This window comes from Hyla sarda, chromosome 6 (genome assembly GCF_029499605.1).
Source record: "Hyla sarda isolate aHylSar1 chromosome 6, aHylSar1.hap1, whole genome shotgun sequence".
Classification (NCBI taxonomy): domain Eukaryota; kingdom Metazoa; phylum Chordata; class Amphibia; order Anura; family Hylidae; genus Hyla; species Hyla sarda.
This window is the reverse complement of record NC_079194.1, coordinates 51195228-51221294: the sequence shown is the minus strand read 5'-3', so window position 1 is coordinate 51221294 and position 26067 is coordinate 51195228. Positions and strand designations below refer to the sequence as shown.

The following is a 26067-nucleotide window of genomic DNA, read 5'->3' as shown; positions in this document are numbered from 1 at the left end:
CTGGAAGCCTGTGCTAGCATTTCTCCTGCGGTGTATATAGTCGTATATAGCAGTGTATACGGATACTGGAAGCCTGTGCTAGCATTTCTCCTGCGGTGTATATAGTAGTATATAGCAGTGTATACGGATACTGGAAGCCTGTGCTAGCATTTCTCCTGCGGTGTATATAGTCGTATATAGCAGTGTATACGGATACTGGAAGCCTGTGCTAGCATTTCTCCTGCGGTGTATATAGTAGTATATAGCAGTGTATACGGATACAGGAAGCCTGTGCTAGCATTTCTCCTGCGGTGTATATAGGAGTATATAGCAGTGTATACGGATACTGGAAACCTGTGCTAGCATTTCTCCTGCAGTGTATATAGTAGTATATAGCAGTGTATACGGATACTGGAAGCCTGTGCTAGCATTTCTCCTGCAGTGTATATAGTAGTATATAGCAGTGTATACGGATACTGGAAGCCTGTGCTAGCATTTCTCCTGCGGTGTATATAGTAGTATATAGCAGTGTATACGGATACAGGAAGCCTGTGCTAGCATTTCTCCTGCAGCGTATATAGTAGTATATAGCAGTGTATACGGATACTGGAAGCCTGTGCTAGCATTTCTTCTGCGGTGTATATAGTAGTATATAGCAGTGTATACGGATACTGGAATCCTGTGCTAGCATTTCTCCTGCGGTGTATATAGTAGTATATAGCAGTGTATACAGATACTGGAAGCCTATGCTAGCATTTCTTCTGCGGTGTATATAGTAGTATATAGGAGTGTATACGGATACTGGAAGCCTGTGCTAGCATTTCTCCTGCGGTGTATATAGTAGTATATAGCAGTGTATACGGATACTGGAAGCCTGTGCTAGCATTTCTCCTGCGGTGTATATAGTAGTATATAGCAGTGTATACGGATACTGGAAGCCTGTGCTAGCATTTCTCCTGCGGTGTATATGGTAGTATATAGCAGTGTATACGGATACTGGAAGCCTGTGCTAGCATTTCTCCTGCGGTGTATGTATATAGTAGTATATAGCAGTGTATACGGATACTGGAAGCCTGTGCTAGCATTTCTCCTGCGGTGTATATAGTAGTATATAGCAGTGTATACGGATACTGGAAGCCTGTGCTAGCATTTTTCCTGCGATGTATATAGTAGTATATAGCAGTGTATACAGATACTGGAAGCCTGTGCTAGCATTTCTCCTGCGGTGTATATAGCAGTGTATACGGATACTGGAAGCCTGTGCTAGCATTTCTCCTGCGGTGTATATAGTAGTATATAGCAGTGTATACGGATACTGGAAGCCTGTGCTAGCATTTCTCCTGCGGTGTATATAGTAGTATATACGGATACTGGAAGCCTGTGCTAGCATTTCTCCTGCGATGTATATAGTAGTATATAGCAGTGTATACGGATACTGGAAGCCTGTGCTAGCATTTCTCCTGCGGTGTATATAGTAGTATATAGCAGTATATAGAGAAGAGGGTTACATTGACAATCCAATACAATGGGCAGCACATTGAACACATTTTATAAGTGGTCAGAAACTTGTAAATAACTCATGAAAGAATAAAGTTACGTTAAAACCAAGCACATCATTGTTTTTCCTGTGAAATTCCCAATAAGTTTGATGTGTCACATGACCCTCTTCATATTGAAAAAACTAAAGTTGGATTAATAATGGCGGACTTCAAAATGGCCGCCATGGTCACCACCCATCTTGAAAAGTTTCCCCCCTCACATATACTAATGTGCCACAAACAGGAAGTTAATATCACCAACCATTCCCATTTTATTAAGGTGTATCCATATAAATGGCCCACCCTGTAGTTTTGCACCAGCTGGAGGCACTCTGGTTTGGGAACACTGCTCTACAGGATTCCAAAGAATAGCTGAGTACAAGGCTTATCTATTTTGGGAAGTTCCTTACATGTGCCCATTCACCTGGGAGACAAGGGCTGACCACCACCAGATACTGCGGATAAGTAATAACTTTTAACTAAGGATAACCCCTTTAAAGGGGTACTCCTCTGGAAAGCCTTTTTTTTTTTTTTTTTTTAAACCAACTGGTGCCAGAAAGTTAAACAGATTTGTAAATTATTTTTATTTAAAAATCTTAATCCTTCAAGTATTTATCATCTGCTGTATACTACTGTCCTTTCCAGTCTGACCACAGTGCTCTCTGCTGCCACCTCTGTCCAGAGTAGGAGCAAATCCCCATAGCAAACCTCTCCTGCTCTGGACAGTTCCTGACACTGACAGAGGTGTCACATGAGAGCACTGTGGTCAGACAGAAAAGAAATTCAAAAAGAAAAGAACATCCTGTGGAGCATACAACAGCTAAGTACTGGAAGGATTAAGATTTTTTTAATAGACGTAATTTACACATCTGTTTAACTTTCTGGCACCAGTTGACTTTAAAAAAAATAAAAATAAAAAAAAAAAAGTTTCCCAGGGGATTACCCCTTTTAAGTGACGTTCATGCTTTACGGTTTCTGCAGATTAAATGGGCTATAAATGAGTGCAAATGAACGTGATTTACATGCTCCCTGTCAGTCTTTGTTTATGGCGCTGCAGCAATAGCGAGACGTCCTGCCACTTGGTCGGCTGCCTAAGGCGCATTCATCAACACCTGTACATGTTATCATTTGGCTACTAATACGGTCTAAATATTTTAATTTTTTTGTTAAGGCATGTGAACTGCATTTCATGCTATACATAGACACTTCAGTATAACATTGTACCATTCTGTCTTTTAGGCCTGTGCAAGGTTTAATTTTCCTTTTCAAATGGCAACCGGGGGAAGAGCCCTCAGGATCTGTAGTCCAAGATTCCAGGCTGGATACCTTATTTTTTGCAAAACAGGTAGATCTGTTATTTGTGTGCATGGATATATTGTTTTTCTACGGTCTCCTATTGCTGATTTTCTCTAAGGCTAGGCTGACACTGTGGAATTTCTGGGCAGAATTTCTGCCAAAGATTGATCCGGCGACACTAGGACCGCACGGACTACATTGCCGTCCCCATAGATGGCAATGCATTTCTGAGCAGATCTCCCAAAAAAAAAACACCCAGAAATGCATTGCAGTCTATGGGGTCAGCAATGCAGTCTGCTCGGTCCTAGCACCGCCGGCTCCATCTCTGGCAGAAATTCTGCCCGGAAATTCTGCAGTGTGAACCCAGCCTTATGGTTATTCAAAAAGGCCTCCAGAAATTGACTGGAAACTTATAGATAACACTGACTAGTGCATTGTGAACCATGCAGGGTGCCTTAAAGGGGTACTCCAGTGGAAAACTTTTATATATATATATATATATATATATATATATATATATATATATATAAAAGTTTTCCACTGGAGTACCCCTTTAAGGCACCCTGCATGGTTCACAATGCACTAGTCAGTGTGTGTGTGTGTGTGTGTGTGTGTGTGTATGTATATGTATATATGTATATATATATATATATATATATATATATATATATATATATATATATATATATATATATATATATTTTATATTTTATATTTTATATTTTATATTTATTATATATTATATTATATAAATTTTTTTTTTCTTACATCAACTGGTGCCTGAAAGTTAAACAGATTTGTAAATCACTTCTATTAAAAAATCTTAATCTTTCCAGTACTTAATAGCTGCTGAATACTACAGAGGAAATTATTTTCTTTTTGGAACACAGTGCTCTCTGCTGACATCTCTGTGTATTTTAGGAACTGTCCAGAGCAGCATATGTTCTCTATGGTGATTTTCTCTTTTTTTCTACTCTGGACAGAGATGTCAGCAGAGAGCACTGTGCTAGTGATGTCAGCAGACAGCTCTGTGTTCCAAAAAGAAAAGCATTTCCTCTGTAGTATTCAGCAGCTAATAAGTACTAGAAGGATTAACATTTGTTTAATAGAAGTAATTTACAAATCTGTTTAACTTTCTGGCACTAATTGGTTTGAAATTTTTTTTTTTTTTCCCACTGCAGTACCCCTTTAAGCTGTTGCAAAACTACAACTCCCAGCATGCCCGGACAGCCAACGGCTGTCCGGGCATGCTGGGAGTTGTAGTTTTGCGACAGCTGGGGGCACCCTGCTTGGGAAAAACACTGGTCTAGTGATTACAAATGTATCTCCTATCCTGTGGATAAGTGTCTGATAAGTTCAGTTCCTGTAGAGTACCCCTAGGGTATTAGTTGGTCTTTTACTGTCTTCGTTTTACATTTTAACACACAATACAATAATTAATGGTTTTTTTTTCTTCCTCCCATCCAGGTCATAAATAATGCATGTGCCACACAAGCAATTGTAAGCATATTACTCAACACAACACATCCTGATGTTTCTTTAGGAGAAACACTTTCTGAATTTAAAGAATTCACCCAAAGTTTTGATTCTGCGGTAAGTTCCATGTCGGGTCTGTTGCTGGATCTATAGTAAGGCTGAATGAATTGAATAAAAACTTAAATTGCGATTACGGATGTAAATATGGCAATTTTAATTAGTCCTGTCCGGTCCTTGCCCCATGTCACGGCCGCCCAATGCTCCTGATCCTCTGCCGTCCTGGTGTCTTCTGTGCTTCCTCCTTCAGAGACAAACAGGGTGCTGGAGGACCTTTTGGATCAGCCAATTACTGGCTGAGACAGAACACCACTGCGGGCAGTGATTGGCTGTGCAGGAAGGTCCTTCTTGTCACTAAAAAAAGGAAGCACAGAAAACATCAGGACCGTACAAGGAGAATGGGATCTGCAGCAGACAAACGGGGGAAGGAGTCTATTAAACGCGCACACAGAGTTGGGTCTGGGGTCAGGCCACCACTGAAATTTAAATGCAAGGTGGTAATCACTGGATTTAATAGCGAATCTCTAGTATCACGATAAACCGTGTAGCCCTAATTTGTAGTGAGTCCTTAATAATTGTCTAATGTCCTCTTGTTGATTATACCTTTGTCACCGCACCTTTTTTACGTATAGGAAACAACGGAGCTCAAAGGGGTCATCCAGAAAAAAACGTGTATGTGTATATATATATATATATATATATATATATATATAAATAAATAAAATCAACTGGCTCCAGAAAGTTAAACAGATTTGTAAATTGTCTATTAAAAAATCTTAATCCTTTCAGTACTTATGAGCTGCTGAGGTTGAGTTGTTCTCTAAGTGCTCTCTGATTACACCTGTCTCAGGAACTGTCCAGAGTAGAAGCAAATCCCCATAGCAATCCTCTTCTACTCTGTGCAGTTCCTGAGACAAGCAGAGATGTCAGCAGAGAGCACTGTTGCCAGACACAAAACAACAACTCAACTTCAGCAGCTGATAATTATTAGAAGGATTAAGATTTTTTTTTAATAGAACTAATTTACAAATCTGTTTAACTTTCTGGAGCCAGTTGATATCTAAAAAAAATTTTTTTTCCTGGAATACCCCTTTTAATGTGTGTTTTGGTTAGAATTTAGTTCATCAATATTTCTGCTTTTTTATTTTTAGATGAAGGGATTGGCATTAAGCAACTCTGAAGTAATTCGCCAAGTACACAACAGCTTTGCAAGGTATGCCTTTTTTTATTTTTAAGCCACTGATTGAAATGAAGATGTGTGGTAGGTTGGTTAGAGGTCATGATGTCATCCTGTATAGATTTTTAAGTGATCACCTGTATAAATGAAGAGACCGGTGACCGATCGGAACAGAAAGAAGGAAGAGTTTTGTTATCCTTCTTGTATAATATCCTCGGTACATTGGCAGCAACTGATGAAATGGCAATAAAAAAAAGCCACCACAAACCTGCAGCGGCTCTGGATGATCTCAAGGAGTTTGCCTTTACCCTTTAGTTTGGTTGCACAAGACTACTTTACCTTACATGTCACTTAAACGTGTGATTTTTTTTAATATTTTTTTTTACATGTCATAGACATCTAGAACGACTGGAGAGGGACGCTTGTGGCAGAGCGTTTCTCTCCCCGCTCTGTGTCTGGGTGTCCAATACTGTCCCATAGACTTACAGTGGCAGTTTATCTGGGAAAGAACATGCTCAGTGCACACTTCTCCCAACTTGTCCTACTTCTTAGTCGGGGTCTGAACACTAAAAACCCAAACTTTTTAACATGTCTCTACGGCAGGTTTTTTGTTTTTTTTAAACATACCACCCTAGTTGTATACAGCTGCTATTCCACTGATCAGCATCTCACACTGACTTCGTGTTTGCTAGACCACATTACTAAACTTTAGTTCCTATAAACCTTCCTAATCTCTTTATAGGATGACTAGGATTTGCCATTACTTTGATTGGTGTAAGATTCTCACCAATCCTGAAAATTAAGACCGTACTTTACTGTAGCCTCCTTAGTCTATTACTGCACAGTGTTGCCTGGACCCCCGTTGTGCGTTGGAAAAATGAGGGTGGGCCGATGCATGTTATAACCCGATAGAGATATATATATATATCGGCAGAAGGGCAAATTCACATATTTAGTAAATTACCTTGTTAGTATTGTGAAAGGACCGGGCCGTACAACAGGTTTCTTCCAGATAAAAGCAGGATGGGAATGGTTGTTTAGAGTGTTGGGGACAAGGGACTGGGGCAGAAAATGGTAGTACGGTTGAAGTGAACACAGAGCAGCAGCAAAGAATGCTGGGACCTGTAGTTTAAAGACAGCGTGCGGGAAGTGAACAACTAGTAAATTAGGAGGGCAGAAAGGTGTATTAGAGCCACGTAAAGGAGATAAAAAGGTCACAGTAGAATAGATAAAAGGTTAATGTCCTATGATCTGATTTTTTTTTTTCCATTCGTCTTTAAGTACACCTCTATTCAAGGCTAGCTGCATATCCCTGCACAGCCAAGTGAATGGAAACTCCATGGTCCAGGGGAAGACAGTCTTCAGGGGTCCCTACAAATCATAAAGAGATAACATGTCTTATCGATATGCCGATGCTTTCAGATGGTGATACACCTTTCTATTTTTCCTACAGGCAACAAATGTTCGAATTTGATGCAAAATTCTCTACAAAAGATGACGATGCTTTTCACTTTGTCAGCTATGTCCCTGTAAATGGAAGATTGTATGAGCTGGATGGTTTGAGGGATGGACCAATTGACCTCGGTATAGTGGAACTGGTTGTTTTATTTAGAGACAAACTACTGGTGATACTCCACAAACCTCCAGAATATAACCTCCTGTTGCAAAACTACAACTTCCAGCATGCCCGGACAGCCTTTGGCTGTCCGGGCATGCTGGGAGTTGTAGATTTGCCACAGCTGGAGGCACACTATTTGGAAAACACTGAGTTGAGGTATCTGTGATTTCTCTTTAAAAAGAAACTTTGGATTCACACTGCGATAATGTTTAGCTATATATGAAAGTCTGCAATCTGTACTTATCTTTATATTAAGTTTTATATTGTCAAGCAATTTTATTTAATTTTTTTTTAAAGGTCCTTGTAATCAGGATGACTGGATCGGTGTTGTCAGACCTGTGATTGAGAAACGGATGCAAAAGTAATAATTTTTATCATGTAATTTTTTTTTATCTTTGTCTTTCAAAGGGAATCTGTCAGCTCTATATCATGCTCAGAGCTACAGACCTTGTCATATGGGGAGATAAAACAAACCTGTCTCTTAGCTTATAGCAAAGTAATAAAATCATGTTTTCCATCCAAGCTCAAGTGCCATAGAGGACAGGCAGAGCTGCAGCATGCATGCCTCCTCCCTCCCCCACCCTTTTTTGCTCTGCATGATTGACATACAGGGCTTAGTGCTAGAAGTAAATTCGTTCATGGAAACATAGCTACTTCAAGATACCTACAGCCCTTTCTTATAATATCTTTTGGTCTGATAAAGCTTATCAATGTACCGCTGTGACTTGGGCTTGTTTAGCTGGCAAGAGTTCTTGGGGAAACTTCCAGCCATTAAAGGGGTTGTCCAGGTAGTTGTTTTGTATAATAGTGCTCAGGCAGATGGTAAAAGAAAAAAAAAAAGTATACATACCTTCCTCGCTTTCTACTGTTTCCATAGAGCCATTTGATCTTGATAATGATGAACTCCACTTACGGGTGCTGTATGGCATATATGGGCATATAAGAATTCCCTGTCTGAACATAAAAGGAAAAAACAAATGTGCAAGTGTTTGGGTTGTAAAGTGTTATTGACTATGGAAATGCTGCTGTTCTTGCTATACAGGTATTGTGAAGGGGAAATACGATTCAATCTGATGGCCATTGTTTCAGATAGAAAGAAAATATATGAAAAGAAAATTTCTGAATTGCAGAAACAACTTTCAGAGGTTTGTACAGAGGTGTTTTTTTTTTTTGTTTTTTTTTTCTCCATATAATTTATTTTTTATTTTTAATGCGTTAGTGTTTGTCCTATTAGGGCTCCTCTGTCCATATCACTCCTTGTAAGGGTATTAGACCTTAAGAGGATTTGGCATAACAATGTAGTTTATTCTTTTCAACAGATATCATGTATTTAACATTTTTTTTTTTTTTTTTTACAAGATTAAACATGTTAAGGATGCAGGGCGCACTGCGCCCACTTTAAGTTTGTGAAGCGAGGTCAGGAGCTGAGCGCGCATCATAGCGGGATGGTCTCTGCTGCCATCAGCAGTCGGTACCCTTAGTTAATGTCAGACATCTTCCATCTGGTTCAAATCAGATCAAAGTTGATAGCGACGTCTAAAATGCAAAAAATCGAATCCTGGCAGCTCAGCTGAGCCGATTAGGACACCTGCGGTCCTGATCAGCTGTAATGATGGGCAAAAGGTCCCTACCTGGCTCTCTCCCGTCCAGTTAAATCAGTCTTTTTTCTCAATTTAAAAAAGTAAAATAAATGGTCTGTATTGAGAAAATTGAAAGCATTATGGCTATTAGAATGCGAGGAGGTAAAAATGAAAATGCAAAAATAAACAATCCCTTAGGGGTTAATCCCTTAACGACATTGTACGTAAATGTACGCCCTGGTACTTAATGCACCTGAATGTACGTTTACATCCTGGACATGAAGTGAGTGCAGAAGCTGTGCTAACTCCATGCACGGTGGGTCCCGGCTTCTATCAGAGGCGTGCCAGTAATGGCGGACATCACCTTCAGGCTCCATAGACTTTTAACACAGCCGGTCTCAGCAAGCCAGCCAGGTAGTGAAGCACAAAGCCACCAACTTCTCACCAGTCGTTGTAATTGGTGGGGGCTGAACACCCACGTTGATCAAAATTGTTTATATGTCTGTGTCAGGTCAAAAGTTTTGTTAAATGGCAGGGATACTTTTCTACTCTTTATTCTTTTTTTTGTAAATGTCATACAATAGTTAAAAGTAACATGGCATTGTTTTATTACTTGTATTGGTTATGGTATAACTTTTCTTTATTTTTTTGTGTGTGTCAGGTTGAACCCATGGAAACTGACCATAACAGTCTCATAAACTCAGTTCAGTCGGAAGTTGCTAAATACCAACTCCTGTTAGATGAAGAACAACAGAAGACTAAACGATACAAGGTTAGGTTTAGGTTCATTAGCATTTTAGTTGTGTGTACGAGAATCATTTGTCTTCAGTATGAATATACAAATCAAATGTGAATGCGTTATACAGACTATTTTTACACTACACAAAAATTGTGTTATCTGTTTTGTATCTATTCTAAAATCATACGAGAGGTGTTCATTAACCTCTTCAGGACATAGGGCGTATGGATACGCCCTGCATTCCGAGTCCTTAAGGACCGAGGGCGTATCCATACGCCCGTGGGAATTCCGGTCCCCACCGCTAGCCGGTTGGGGACTGGAGCCGGATGCCTGCTGAAATCGTTCAGCTGGCATATCGCCCAGGGGGGGTCATTATGCCCTCACATGTCCAGCGATCTGCGGCGATTCCGGGTCAATCGGGTCTCCAATGACCCGGAATTACTGGCTGATCGGGGCCGTCTCTGCCACCTCACGATCGCCCTGATTCGTCGGCCGGATTACCGGCCGACCAATCAGGGCGCCTGCTGCGGGTGTCACTCCCGCAACCCGATCCGCCCCTCTTCCGGAGGACGTGAGCGGGTGCGGGACGTGCACCCCGGGTGCTGGGGACCCCGATCCCCGGCGTCAATGTTGGAATCGGGGCCCCAGGAGCGGCGGCGATGACGAGGGACTGACCTGTGTGCCGGCAGCAGCAGGAGGTGAGTGACAGCCTCCTGCTGTTGCTTAGCAACAGCTCCCAGCGTGCAAAAAGGGCATGCTGGGAGCTGTAGTTATGCAACAGCAGGAGGCAGACCACCACAACTCCCAGCATTCCCTTATGGGCATGCTGGGACTTATGGTTTTGCAACAGCTGGAGGCACACTTTTTCTATGGTGTAACTACAACTCCCAGCTTGCACAAACAGCGAAAGTGCATGCTGGGAGTTGTAGTGGTGCATCTGCTGGTTGCATAACTACAACTCCTAGCATGCCCGTTGGCTGTTGGTGACTGCTGAGAGTTGTAGTTTTGCAACAGCTGAAGGCACACTGGTTGTGAAACTCAGTTTTTTTTTACCTAACTCAGTGTTTCACGACCTGTGTGCCTCCAGCTGTTGCAAACTCAAACTCTCAGCAGTCAATGTACACCATGCACCGTACATGCTGGGAGTTGTAGTTTTGCAACAGCTGGAGGCACACTGGTTGTGAAACACTGAGTTAGGTCACAAACTCAGTGATACATAACCAGTGTGCCTACAGCTGTTGCAAAACTAAAACTCTCAGCATGTACAGTCTGTCAGTGCATGCTGGGAGTTGTAGTTTTGCAACAGTACAGGGTACACTCACATGGGTGGAGGTTTACAGCAAGTATCTGGCTGCAAGTTTGAGCTGCGGCAAATTTTCTGCCGCTGCTCAAACTGCCAGCGAGAAACTACTGTGAACCCCCGCCCGTGTGATTGTACCCTAAAAACACTACACTACACTAACACACAATAAAATAAAAAGTAAAAAACACTACATATACACATACCCCTATACAACCCCCCTCCCCTCCCCTCCCCAATAAAAATGAAAGCGTCTGGTACTCCACTGTTTCCAAAACGGAGCCTCCAGTTGTTGCAAAACAACAACTCCCAGTATTGTCGGACAGCCGTTGACTGTCCAGGCATGCTGGGAGTTTTGCAACAGCTGGAGGCACCCTGTTTGGGAATCACTGGCGTAGAATTCCCCTATGTCCACCCCTATGCAATCCCTAATTTAGGCCTCAAATGCGCATGGCGCTCTCACTTTGGAGCCCTGTCGTATTTCAAGGCAACAGTTTAGGGCCACATATGGGGTATCGCCGTACTTGGGAGAAATTGTGTTACAAATTTTGGGGGGTATTTTCTGCTTTTACCCTTTTTAAAAATGTTAATTTTTTGGGAAAACAAGCATTTTAGATTAAAAAAAATTTTTTTTTTACATATGCAAAAGTCGTGAAGCACCTGTGGGGTATAAAGGTCCACTTAACCCCTTGTTACGTTCCCCGAGGGGTCTAGTTTCCAAAATGGTATGCCATGTGTTTTTTTTTTTGCTGTCCTGGCACCATAGGGGCTTCCTAAATGCGGCATGCCCCCAGAGCAAAATTTGCTTTCAAAAAGCCAAATGTGACTCCTTCTCTTCCGAGACCTGTAGTGCGCCAGCAGAGCACTTTTCACCCCCATATGGTGTGTTTTCTGAATCGGGAGAAATTGGGCTTCAAATTTTTAGGGGTATTTTCTGCTATTTCCCTTTTTAAAAATGTAAAATTTTTGGGAAAACAAGCATTTTAGGTAAATTAATTTTTTTATTTTTTTACATTTGCAAAAGTCGTGAAACACTTGTGGGGTATTAAGGTTCACTTTATCCCATGTTACATTCCCCGAGGGGTCTAGTTTCCAAAATGGTATGCCATGTGTTTTTTTTTTTTTTTGCTGTTCTGGCACCATAAGGGCTTCCTAAATGCAACATGCCCCCCAAAAACCATTTCAGAAAAACGTACTCTGCAAAATCCCCTTGTCGCTCCTTCCCTTCTGAGCCCTCTACTGTGACCGCCGAACACTTTACATAGACATATGAGGTATGTCCTTACTCGAGAGAAATTGGGCTACAAATACAAGTAAAAATTTTCTCCTTTTACCCCTTGTAAAAATTCTAAAATTGGGTCTACAAGAACATGTGAGTGTAAAAAAATGAAGATTGTGAATTTTCTCCTTCACTTTGCTGCTATTCCTGTGAAACACCTAAAGGGTTAAAACGCTGACTGAATGTCATTTTGAATACTTCGGGGGGTGCAGTTTTTATAATGGGGTCATTTGTGGGGTATTTCTAATATGAAGGCCCTTCAAATCCACTTCAAACCTGAACTGGTCCCTGAAAAAATATCGAGTTTGAAAATTTTGTGAAAAATTGGAAAATTGCTGCTGAACTTTGAAGCCCTCTGGTGTCTTCCAAAAGTAAAAACACGTCAATTTTATGATGCAAACATAAAGTAGACATATTGTATATGTGAACCAAAAAAAAATGTATTCGTAATATCCATTTTCCTTACAAGCAGAGAGCTTCAAAGTTAGAAAAATGCAAAATTTTCAAATTTTTCATCAAATTTACGGATTTTTCACCAAGAAAGGATGCAAGTATCGACAAAAATTTACCACTATGTTAAAGTAGAATATGTCACGAAAAAACAATCTCTGAATCAGAATGATAACTAAAAGCATTCCAGAGTTATTAATGTTTAAAGTGACAGTGGTCAGATGTGCAAAAAACGCTCCGGTCCTTAAGGCCAAAATGGGCTTGGTCCTGAAGGGGTTAAAGGAGTATTCCAGTTAAAAACATATATTTTTTTTTTCAAACAACCTTGCTCCAGAAAGTTAAACATATTTGTAAATTACTTCTATTAAAAAAATCCTAATCCTTATAGTACTTATCAGCTGTTGAAGTTGATGTTGGGTTGTTCATTTTTGTCTGACCACAGTGCTCTCTGCTGACACCTCTGTCCATGTCAGGAACTGTCCAGAACAGGAAAGGTTTGCTATGGGGATGTGCGCATGCTCTGGACAGTTGCTGAGACACAGGTGTCGGCAGAGAGCACTGTGGTCAGGCAAAAAAGAACAACCCAACTTCAACAGCTGATAAGTACTGGAAGGATTAAGATTTTTTTAATAGAAGTAATTTCCAAATCTGCTTAACTTTCTGGAGCCAGTTGATATGAAAAAATGTGTTTGACTGGAATACCCCTTTAACAACCATGGACCTAAATGTATGTCCTGGTGCAGAATGTACTTTGCGCACCAGGATGTACATTTTTGTCTTGTACATGACTGCGAGCATCGGAGCGATGCTTGCGTCATGCCCTGCAGGTCCCGGCTGCTATCAGCTGTAATGGCGGACATCAGCGATCGTGCTGATATCCGCCATTAACCCCTCAGATGACGTGATCAATACAGATCGTGGCATCTGCTGCAATGTGCATGTTTAAATGGATGATCGGATCGCCCGCTGCATTTCTGCGGAGATCCGATTATCTAAAATGGCAGACGGAGGTCCCCTCACCTGCCTCCGGCCATCTCCTGGGGTCTTTTGCTCTGAGATCAAGTAGACCAGAGCAGAAGATAGCCGATAACACTGATCAGTGCGATGCTCTATGCATAGCATTGAACAGTATTAGCAATCTTATGATTGCTGTAAATAGTGCCCTATGGGGACGTAAAAAGTGTAAAAAAAAAAAATCCCCCAATAAAAATTTAAATCATTCCTTTTTCTCGTTTTACCCCCAAAAAGCGTTAAAAAAAAGTATAAACATATTTGATATCACCGCGTGTGTAAGTGTCTGAGCTATCAAAATATAATATTAATGAACCTTTACAATGAACGGTGTAAACGTGTAAATAAAAAAAGACAAAATTGCTGCTTTTTTTGTCACATCATATTAAAAAAAAATCAATAAAAACTTTAACATTTTATATACGCAAATGTTATATCAATAAAAAGTACAGATCACGGCACAAAATGAGCCCTCATACCCCCGCTTATATGGAAAAATGAAAAAGTTATAGGTCGTCAAAATAGAGGGATTTTAAACGTACTAACTTGGTTTAAAAGTTTGAATTTTTTTTAAAGCTATACAGTAATAGTAACCATGGTTATCATTTTAATTGTATTGACTCACAGAACAAAGAAAACATGTCATTTTACCGTAAAGTGTTCAGTGGGAAAACGAAACCCTCCAAAATTTGCAAAATAGTTTTCATTAAAATTTCCTCACCCAAAAAATATTTTGGGTTTGCTGTACATTTTATAGTAAAATGATTGATGCCATTAAAAAGTAAAATTGGTCATGCAAAAAATCAAGCCCTCATATGGGTCTGTTGATGGAAATATAAGAGTTATGGATTTTAGAAGGCGAGGAGGAAAAAAAGAAAACGTTAAATTAAAATTGGCCTGGTCCTTAAGGTCAAAATGGGCTTGGTCCTTAAGGGGTTAAAGATTTCCCTTGACCCACTTTCTGTGGACTGAGAGTAATGAAACTTGGCACAGTTATTAGTTCTTCTCTACATAGGTGCCACCTAGGGACACACACACTTCTCCCATCTCTTTAACCCCTTCAGGACCAAGCCCATTTTGGCCTTAAGGACCAGAGCGTTTTTTGCACATCTGACCACTGTCACTTTAAACATTAATAACTCTGGAATGCTTTTAGTTATCATTCTGATTCCGAGATTGTTTTTTCGTGACATATTCTACTTTAACATGGTGGTAAATTTTTGTGGTAACTTGCATCCTTTCCTTGTGAAAAATCCTAAAATTTGATGAAAAATTTGAAAATTTTGCATTTTTCTAACCTTGAAGCTCTCTGCTTGTAAGGAAAATGTATATTACAAATAAAAAAATTTTTTATTCACATATACAATATGTCTATTTTATGTCTGCATCATAAAAGTGACGAGTTTTTACTTTTGGAAGACATCAGAGGGCTTCAAAGTTCAGCAGCAATTTTCCAATTTTTCACAAAATTTTCAAACTCACTATTTTTCAGGGACCAGTTCAGGTTTGAAGTGGATTTGAAGGGTCTTCTTATTAGAAATACCCCACAAAAGACCCCATTATAAAAACTGCACCCCCCAAAGTATTCAAAATGACATTCAGTCATCATTTTAACCCTTTAGGTGTTTCACAGGAATAGAAGCAAAGTGAAGGAGAAAATTCACAATCTTCATTTTTTACACTCGCATGTTCTTGTAGACCCAATTTTTGAATTTTTACAAGGGGTAAAAGGAGAAAATGTATACTTATATTTGTAGCCTGATTTCTCTCGAGTAAGCACATACCTCATATGTCTATGTAAAGTGTTCGGTGGGCGCAGTAGAGGGCTCAGAAGGGAAAAAGCGATAAGGGGATTTTGGAGAGTACGTTTTTCTGAAATGGTTTTTGGGGGGCATGTTGCATTTAGGAAGCCCTTATGGTGCCAGAACAGCAAAAAACCCTCACATGGCATACCATTTTGGAAACTAGACCCCTTGAGGAACATAACAAGGAATAAAGTGAGCCTTAATACCCCACAGGTGTTTCACGACTTTTGCATATGTAAAAAAAAAATTTTTTTTTCACTAAAATGTGTGTTTCCCCCCAAATTTCATTTTTCCAAGGGTTAATAGCAGGAAATACCCCTCAATATTTGTAACCCCTTCTCTTCTGAGTATGGAGGTACCCCATAAGTTGACCTGAAGTGCACTATGGGCGAACTACAATGCTCAGAAGAGAAGGAGTCATATTTGGCTTTTTGAGAGCAAATTTTGCTCGGGGGGGCAGGTCACATTTAGGAAGCCCCTATGGTGCCAGAACAGCAAAAAAAAACACATGGCATACCATTTTGGAAACTAGACCCCTTGAGGAATGTAATAAGGAATAAAGTGAGCCTTATTACCCCACAGGTGTTTCACGACTTTTGCATATGTAAAAAAAAAAATTATAATAATTTCCACTAAAATGTGTGTTTCCCCCCTAATTTCACCTTTTTGCAAGGGTTAATAGCAGAAAATACCCCCCAAAATTTGTAACCCCATCTCTTCTGAGTATGGAGGTACCCCATAAGTTGACCTGAAGTGCACTATGGGCAAACTACAATGCTCAGAAGAGGAGGAGTCATATTTGGCTTTTTGAGAGCAAATTTTGCTCGGGGAGCATGTCGCATTTAGGAAGCCCCTAAGGTGCCAGAACAGCAAAAAAAAACACACATGGCATACCATTTTGGAAACTAGACCCCTTGAGGAACGTAACAAGGGGTACAGTGAGCATTTGCCCCCCCCACTGGTGTCTGACAGATCTTTGGAACAGTGGGCTGTACAAGTTTTCATTTTCATGGACCACTGTTCCAAAGATCCGTCAGACATCTGTGGGGGGTAAATTCTCACTGCACCCCTCATTACATTCCATGAGGGGTGTTGTTTCCGAAATGGCGTCACATGTGTTTTTTTTTTTTTTTTGCGTTTGTCAAAACCGCTGTAACAATCAGCCACCCCTGTGCAAATCACCTCAAATGTACATGGTGCGCTCTCCCTTCTGGGCCTTGTTGTGCACCCCCAGAGCACTTTGCGCTCACATATGGGGTATCTCTGTAGTCGGGAGAAATTGCGTTACAAATTTTGGGGGGCTTTTTTCCCTTTTACCTCTTGTGAAAATGTAAAGTATAGGGCAACATCAGCATGTTAGTGTAAAAAATAAAACATTTTTACACTAACATTCTGGTGTAGACCCCAACATTTCCTTTTCATGAAGGGTTAAAGAAGAAAAAGCCCCCCAAACCTTGTAACGCAATTTCTCCCGAGTACAGCGATACCCCATATGTGACCCTAAACTGTTGCCCTGAAATACGACAGGGCTCCAAAGTGAGAGCGCCATGTGCATTTGAGGCCTAAATTAGGGATTTGCATAGGGGTGGACAAACTCCCAGCATGCCTGGACAGTCAACGGCTGTCCGACAATACTGGGAGTTGTTGTTTTTCAACAGCTGGAGGCTCTGCTTTGGAAACAGTGGTGTACCGGACGTTCTTATTGGGGGAGGGGGGCTGTGTAGGGGTATGTGTATATGTAGTGTTTTTAACTTTTTATTTTATTTTGTGTTCGTGTAGTGTTTTTAGGGTACAGTCACATGGGCGGGGGATTACAGCGAGTTTCCCAGCGCAAAATTTGCTGCATCTCAAGATGCGAGAAACCCACTGTAAAAGCCTCGCCCATGTGAATGTACCCTGTACATTCACGGGGGTGGCGGGGCGGGGGGGGGGGGGGGGGGGGGCGCTTGCATCAGCTGTTGCAAAACCACAACTCCCAGCATGCATGGTCTGTTAGTGCATGCTGGGAGTCATAGTTTTGCAACAGCTGGAGGCACACAGGTTAGGAAACACTGAGTTAGAAACAGATAATGTTTCCCAACCAGTGTGTCTCCAGTTGTTGCAAAACTACAACTCCCAGCATGCCCAGACAGCTGAAGGGCATGCTGGGAGTTGTAGTTCGGCAACATCTGAAGGGCCAGATGTTGCTGAACTAAAACTCCCAGCATGCCTGGACAGTCAGTGCATACTGGGAGTTGTAGTTTTGCAACAGCTGGAAGAGCACAGATTGGAGACCATTATACAATGGTCTCCAAACTGGGGCCCTCCAGATGTTGCAAAACTACAACTCCCAGCATGCATGGTCTTTTAGTGCATGCTGGGAGTCATAGTTTTGCAACAGCTGGAGGCACACAGGTTAGGAAACACCGAGTTAGAAACAATGTTTCCCAACCAGTGTGTCTCCAGCTGTTGCAAAACTACAACTCCCAGCATGCCCAGACAGCTGAAGTGCATGCTGGGAGTTGTAGTTTTGCAACAGCTGGAAGAGCACAGATTGGAGACCATTATACAATGGTCTCCAAACTGGGGCCCTCCAGATGTTGCAAAACTACAACTCCCAGCATGCCCAGACAGCCAAAGGCTGTCTAGGCATGCTGGGAGTTGTAGTTTTCAGACTCCTAGAAGCAGCAGTGAAGATCTTCACTGCTGCCTCTGAGGACTACATACTTACCTGCCGGTCCCGTCGCTGCTCGTCCACGTGGCCGGTCCTGCCGCTGATCCTCGGTCCTGCCGCTGCTCCATGTAAGTCCGCCGGTCCCCACGTGTTCCCCCCGTGTTCCCCCCGTGTGCCGCAGGTCCCCGCGAGCCCCTGCAGCCTTCGTCCCCCGTTCTGCCCGACTTCCAGGGGCGGGCAGTGCGGGGGATCTGAACTTTCACCCCAGATCACTGTGATTGGTCCACAGGGACCAATCACAGTGATCGCTGACCAGGACCATCAATGGATGGTCCTGGGGGTGAAGCAGAAGTTGTCCCCTGCTGGAAACAGCGGGACTTCTGCCAGTTAACCCGTGCGATGCTGCGCATCGCCGGGTTAACTGAATGTCATTTATAAACGCCGGGATGCGCGAACGCACTGCACAACCCGGCGTTTATATATGACATTTTGCGGGAATGGGTTAAGTAACTGTAAACACCTCGCTTGTAGAAGTCGACAGGTTGATCCACGTTGTGACTTCGGAAATCAGTCTCCGCATCTGGAAAATGCTTGCCCTTCAAAAATTACTTCATTGTTAGAAAGAGGTGGAAGTCCGATGGTGCGAGATCGGGTGAATAAGGGGGATGCGGTAGAATTTCAAAGCCACAGGAGCATGCTTCCATTTGGGCAACATGTGAGTTGTGAACTGGTGTATTGTCTCGCAGAAGGCGGACACCTTTGGTAAACATGCCGTGTCTCTTTGTTTTGATGGCATCCCGCAATTTCGGCAGCAGTGAAGCATAGTATGCCCCAGTGATCATGGTACCCTTTGCTAGGAAATCAATCAATACTACTCCGTGCTGGTCCCAAAATACTGTGAGCATGACCTTGCCTGCTGAGAGTTGGGCTTGTGCCTTCTTTGGAGGTGGTCATGATGCTTCCATTGCATCGACTGGACTTTAGTTTCAGGATGATAGTGATGGACCCAGCTGTCATCCTGTGTGTTCAGTCTGTTGAAAAGTCCTTCTGGTTTCCATGGCACATCGTCAATCGAGCCTGAGAGCATTCGACTCGTTCCTTCTTCTGGAAAGGTGTGAGCAGCCAGGGAACCCAGCGAGCGGATACCTTATGCATATGAAGATGGTCTTGGATGATTTTTCCATGAACCCCACACTAACCTTGACATTTTGGGCTAGGTGGCGAATGGTTATGCAACAATTTTCCAAAATTGCGATCTCCACTTGCTGGAAGGTGTGTTCATCAATAGCAGAGTGGGGTCGCCCTGGAATTGGAGCTGTTTGCCCCGAAGTCCGACCACATTTGAATTGACGATGCAAGTTGTTGACTACATGATGGGGAATCATCACCATAAACCTCATCTCATCGAACGTCTCCTTTGGTGTGCGGCCTTTCAAGTAAAGGAACTTGGTGACTGCTCTGTATCCAACCTCACACCACTTCAGCACCTGTAAAGTCAAGACCGTTATCAGTTCTGAGTTGCAAATTGGCACGTAACCTATTGGGACTTATGTCATTACACGTGCAGTTTCAGCGTCCTGTGTAAAATTGAAGTGGGTCAGGGGAAATCTTTAATGAATGCCCCTGGTATTTTAGGTTTTCTATTTTTCTTCCGTATCTATTCAGCTTTTTGTTGAAGAATTAACTTATTTTTTTTTTTTTTTTTTGTGACTTTAAATATTTTGGCAACACTTATTCCATGATATTAAACAAAAATATGTATCCAAACAGAGAAATGGAAATGACCCTTCACTCGGTTGTTTATTTTTTTTTGGTTCCACATTAAGAATTCCGCAGTATAACGTGTGTGTCTCTCCCTCTGTGGATATATATATATATATATATATATATATATATATATATATATATATATATATATATATAAATTTCTTTAAAAATATATTTTTTATTATTTTCCTTGTGGTGACTCTTGTAATTGGGGATCTCCCGATACTGGTATTGATGCTGGTACCGGACTTCTGCAAATGTCCCCAATACCTGCAGACCATAAAAAAAAAATCCCTATCCTACTCTCCCGTGCTGAGACCTCTTTATTTTTCGCTCCGTTATCTGGAGTGGTGCTGGACTTGCTGCCTGATTATGTAATTTTATCTTGCTAAGGATGCAGAAGCCTCAGGGCAGTAGGTTCCATACCTACCTAAACTACTGAGGCTTCTACCCAAAAGGCGAGGGTTCCCTACCTACCTACTAGAGGCTTCTACCCAATATAAGCTATACATAATGTTGCTAATAATTCAGACTTTATGGTTAGACTTGAAAAGTAGTTGTCTGCTTTATGGTGCCCTGCAATATGACAATGCTGTGGAAATAATAGGGGGAAAAGTTAATAGTCATATGGAGCAGTGATTTCTGTCCAAGGTCCTTCTACACAATAGGAGTTTAAAATTATTTGTTTTGCATCCATTTTTTTTATTTTTTTTAATTTGTAATAAATACAGATTACTTAGGGTGCATTCACACCATGTTTTGTGCACTTTGTGGCTGCATCTGGAGAGTGACTTCAGTTGGGACGTTTTAGGACTTATCCGCTTTTGGCCAGACTGAAAACACCCTGGTCTTCTGCGGTGTTCAGCCAGGGCCATAAGCCGAATATGGTCAGAAAATTACCCAACTGCAGTCACTAGCTGACTCTGTTCAGCTCATTGAGTTGAATGGGGTCCGGCAGGAATATGGCAGCAGACGGTTTAAAAATGCTCCTGCTGGATTTAGCCCCTGGAAGCATAAAAAGTGGTGTGAATTAGGGATCGACCGATTATCGGCACGGCCGATATTCACGTTTTTTTCCGTTACCGTCTTCTAACCTGCCAATAATGCGCAAAACAAGGCGTGCGCACGAATCGCGGGACTTCAGTCCCGGCCCCGAACTTCAGGCCGGTACTGAAGTCCCGCGATTCGTGCGCACGCCTTGTTTTGCCGTGCGGAGCAATTGCCTGACAGCTGTCCCGCTCCTCCACTCCCTCACCTTTCTCACGCTGCTTCATTCTTGCAGTGGGAGTGAGAGCCGCGGCACGGCAGGCCGGCGTGATGACATCACATCATCGCACCGGCGCCCGGAGATCACGTCCCTGCAGCTCTCACTCACAGTACAAGAACATAGCAGCGTGAGAAAGGTGAGCACTGCTCAAGCGCTGTATGGATGGACGGGCAAATATAAGTGAGGGGCACATATCAGGGGGGTATTATATGTGAGGAACACAGGACGGGGGATTATATGTGAGGGCACATGTGCCCATATAATGCCCCCCTGACTTATAATTCCCTCTGTCCTGTGCCCCTCACATATAATGCCCCATGTCCTGTACCCTCACATATAATGCCCCCTAAGGGGGCAGGACATGGGGCATTATATGTGAGGGGCACTGGACAGGAGGCAATATATGTGAGGGGCACAGGACATAGGGTATTATAAGTCATGGGGGCATTATATGGGCACATGACAGGGATGGGCTGTCATGTGCCCCTCATACATAATACCCCCTGTCCTGTGACCCCCACATATAATGCCCCATGTCCTGTGTTCCTCGCATACAATGCCCCCACATATAATGCCCCCTGACATGTGCCCCTCATATATATTGCCCCATTTCCTGTGCCCCTCACATATAATGCCCCCTGTTCTGCACCCTCAGGGGTCATATGTGAGGTGCACAGGACATGGGGCATTATATATGAGGGGCACAGGACATGGGGCATTATATATGAGGGGCACAGGACATGGGGCATTATATATGAGGGGCACAGGACAGGGGGCATTATACAGGCAGGGGGAGAGAAGCGGGTGGCGGTCTCTGGCACTGCAAAAGCCGCTACAGTTCATTGATTTAAAGCGCCCGCTTTAAATCAATGATCTGCAGCGGCTTCAGGGGTGGGGGAGAGAAATAGCCGATAATTTATACCGGTATAAATAATCGGCTATCGGCCTTAAACTCCACAGATTATCGGTATCGGCCCTAAAAAAATCTATATCGGTCAATCCCTAGTGTGAATGCATCCTTACCTGCTTAAAAAAATCCACTATATCAAGGTTTCCCAATCAGTGTGCCTCCAGCTGTTGCAAAACTACAACTTTCAGCATGCTGGGAGTTGTAGTTTTACAACAGCTAGAGGCACACTGGTTGGGAAACACTGCACTAAATATAAAATGTATCAAATATATGCATAAAATATATATCAATATGAATGTTGTTTAAGTTTTATTTTCTTTAACCAGATTGAGAACATCAGACGGAAGCACAACTACCTTCCATTTATCATGGAATTGTTGAAAACGTTAGCAGAACATCAGCAGTTAATACCACTAGTAGAAAAGGTACGTTCCGCAATTTTATGTACGTCTTTCTCTTAAGCTTTTGTGCATACACCAGAAAAATCTGATGTGTTGCCAAGCTGAATTTTATGTAGTCTCTCTGGTACTTATGCTAATGGGAAGCATGTGTGCCTTCACGAATATATTTTGTGATATGTGCAACTCCTGGAAGGACAGTGGGAGCTTAGGGGTGGTAAATGCATTGCTCAAGTGTTACGCTGCCCATACACTTAAGAACAAAGTCATTTGAGTGTGCTGACTTTCCCTAAGAGGAAATTGGGCATGTTTAATATCGGTGTTAAATAGTTTTGCTATCAAAACAAGCTGGGTTGCTGGCCCCGGACTTTAGCCATTGCACATGGGCAATGGCTGGAGTCAGGGGCACTTAGCATGCGCTGGCTCTTTAAGAGGCTTGTAGCTTGTGCATACATGAGCAGAGAACTCTGATGTGGGAGGGAAATTTGGGGTTAACAGAGTGGTGATCTGGTGTGTAGAGGCATACATGACATAAGATCAGGGTGTTTATCCCCTGCTTTAGTACTATCTCACTGTGAAGATAGTGAGTTACTACAGTATGACCTTAAAGGGGTTCTCCATCATAAAGTGATTTAAGTACTTACCTGCCAGATAGTAATGAGTATGATTAGGAAGGATCCGTGCTTGTCTTGAGGATAAATGGCTGTTCACTGTCCACTAAAACACTAATGCTTTTGTTTATGTAAAATGGCTATTTCCTGTTGGCGTTCCCTACCTCCAACTACCATCCCAGCATCCCTGATCCCTTGTTTGTAAGTGGGAGGTCACTTTTCTCCCTCCTACACATCAGCCACCCCACCAATTGAAGCACACCTGGGACAATTTCCTGCTTCACTGCAAAGAATGATCAATCAAAACATGAAATAATATTGCACCCGGACAGTATGTAAGCAGCGCTAGAAGGCGGGCCACCTCATAAATGCAACATGCACGTGCTGCACCCTGACAGCATGTAAGCAGCACTAGAAGGCGGGCCACCTCATAAATGCAACATGCACGCGCTGCACCCTGACAGTATATAAGCAGCGCGAGAAGGCGGGCCACCTCATAAATGTGACATGCACGCGCTGCACCCGGACAGTATATAAGCAGCGCGAGAAGGCGGGTTCCCCCTTTTTGTTTCTTTATTCTGACTATAATTCTCCTTTTTAGTTTGGTATCTATCACAATGAATGTAGAATTGTTGAAAATAGAATGGACTATGGTGCCCCACAACGTTATTCCTGTAGTTGGAGATGGAACCTGTTTGTTTCGGGCCATTTCTTATATATTGTATGACACACAAGTGATGGCCAGGGAGGTTCGCGAGCAAATCGTTAGCCATGTAGTAGCTAAAGGGAAGAGAAAAGTTGCGGAGCAGCTCACCGGGTCCGATGTCTGTGGTTAGAGATGAAGCATCGCAGTCAGGCGGCAGAAGGATGGGGAGGCTGTGATGTTACGGGGGGGAATCGGGCGTCGGGCCACAGTCGTATCGCACCATTTGGTGCTTCGTCAGGCCCCTTGGGGCCTGACGAAGCACCAAACGGTGCGATACGGCTGTGGCCCGACGCCCGATTTCCCCCCCCCGTAACATCACAGCCTCCACGTCCTTCTGCCGCATGACCGCGATGCTTCATCTCGAACCACAGACATCGGACCTGGTGAGCTGCTCCACAACTTTTCTCTTTTGTGTAAGGATTCCATATCTTTTGCCAGCGTGTAGCACCACCCATGTTGATCCACAGTTTGGCATATATTTGTTAGCAGTACACGCAGTATATTGATGTCGGATTATGTTAATGGGCAAAATAGTAGCAGTGCCGGAACTTTCCTTTCTTCTCTTCTTAGTGTATTCAGCTAACTGGGAAGCGTTTTCCATTATGTCCCACGATAGTAACGGGGACAATTACTTTACAAGTAGATCTATGGTGCCTCAAATTTAACGCGACCGAAGCCGCGGGCAAAAGCTAGTGTTGTTATAAAGACGATGTAAGCTTGTGTTGAGTTTCACTTCCAGACCATTTATTAGAAGTATCTTTAGGCAAGATTCGTCGATTGCATAAAAATATTCAATAGTAAAGTTCATGATTTTTCTTGTTTTTGTTTCTTAGGCCAAAGAAAAGCAAACCAGAAGACTACAGGAGGCGAAATGAACACTGTTTGCCAAATATAGTGGAGAAGAAAGAAATGTCATGCTTCGACTTTTTGTTGTCATAGAACTTGAAGAGAAAAAAAAATAAATAGCCGCCAAGAAATTTCATGTAATATATACACTTTGCTAAATTTTCATTTGTTTTGTATATACATTCTGTTTAAATCCCACATACTGGTGCATATTTACTATAAATGCTGTAGGTGAATTTCATAATATATTAGAATTAAAATAGATCTATACTCGGTATTGGAGACCAGTCGACAATTGCATTATGTGATTTTTAAAGGGAATGTTTCGTCAAACAATGATTTACGTCTTTAAGTTAAACATAAATTTTTCACAGTATTTTTGGTGATATTTTGTTTTGTTTTTTTCAAATTCTTCATATCCCTTTCAAAATGTAAAAAAAAAAAAAAACTCTAAAATCTTGTCGTTTTAACTTTGGCTACTAAGCCTAATAATAAGCTGACACTTGCTATTTTGTAGAGGTGGCAGTTGAGCCCTCATGGTCATCATTGTTGCAGGATTATAATTGAAAGTAACAGCTATATGTAGATCAATCATTCACAATAGTTAGTGGACACAGATCACTTCCTGCTCTCTCCTTCCTGCACACTGACCATTGCACAGGTCACAGAGCATGCCCACGACACTGTCCCATAGAACACTATGCAGGGAATTTATCATTGTCTGTGTAATACAAGCTTTTTTTTTTTTTTTTTTTTTACCCCAGAGTGTATGTCATGTGAACTTTACTCAAATTTATCAAAGAGGTGCACGTTCTTCGTAAAAATAGCAAAATAGCTTATATGTAGACAAGTTTCCAAGTGTGGCCTGGGGTGGGGTAAGATTTCACTAAAAATTAGGACAATTTAAAAAAGTTGCAGTTGATAAATCACAGACCACTGCAAAAAGCAAATTTTTTTTTTAATGTCTAAATGATTTGTGCAAAAAATGAGTTTTCTCGGTCACTCTTCATTGGGGTACACCTATACTGATGGGTATATGCTCTTGCCACTAGGAGGCGCTGACACTAGGAAAAAAAAGTCTGCGCCTCCCTGGCAGGATATACCCGCCCACTGGAAGTGAGGTAATCGGTTTTAGCTTAGTGTCAGTAGGAGGCAAGACACAGGTCTGGTGCTCATCAGACCTGGTCTTTTTTATTATTTTCTAGTAAGGGCTGTTTAGTTAGGTTCTTTACTCCCTTTTGTTTCCTTTTTTCAGGTGGGGGTTCAGGAGCATGGCGCTCCCTGTTCCCCCATATGCGATGATGGGGCACAGATATAGAGTATGTACTGTTAAAGGGGTTGTCCGCTGCCCTGCCTTCCGGAGCTCCGCTCGCAGCGTCCGGAAGTTCATTACTCCGAACACTGTGTGCAGGCTTCCGTGTTTGCGTCCGCCCCCTCGTGACGTCGCGCCCACCCTCTAAACGAAAGTCTATGGGAAGGGGGCGTGACAGCGGTCGCGCCCCCTTCCCGTAGACTTTCATTGAGGGGGCGGGCGGGCGTGACGTCACGAGGGGGCGGCCGCGAACAAGGAAGCCTGCACACAGCTTTCGGAGTAATGAACTTCC

At 42.4% G+C, this 26067-nt stretch overlaps 1 protein-coding gene across 2 annotated transcripts in view; it reads left to right on the top strand.

The window, feature by feature from the left end:
* The window catches only part of UCHL5 (ubiquitin C-terminal hydrolase L5), a 53560-nt gene extending 28721 nt beyond the window's left edge, over window positions 1–24839 (top strand). For both annotated transcript variants that reach the window (XM_056523687.1, XM_056523686.1), the window contains exons 3-11: window positions 2757–2862; window positions 4281–4406; window positions 5498–5559; window positions 6977–7107; window positions 7439–7502; window positions 8184–8286; window positions 9383–9493; window positions 22229–22327; window positions 24451–24839. In XM_056523687.1, the coding sequence (XP_056379662.1) occupies window positions 2757–2862; window positions 4281–4406; window positions 5498–5559; window positions 6977–7107; window positions 7439–7502; window positions 8184–8286; window positions 9383–9493; window positions 22229–22327; window positions 24451–24492 (844 nt within the window). In that variant the 3' untranslated portion in view covers window positions 24493–24839. The remainder of the gene's footprint in view (window positions 1–2756; window positions 2863–4280; window positions 4407–5497; window positions 5560–6976; window positions 7108–7438; window positions 7503–8183; window positions 8287–9382; window positions 9494–22228; window positions 22328–24450) is intronic.
* The last annotated feature ends 1228 nt before the right edge of the window (window positions 24840–26067 follow it).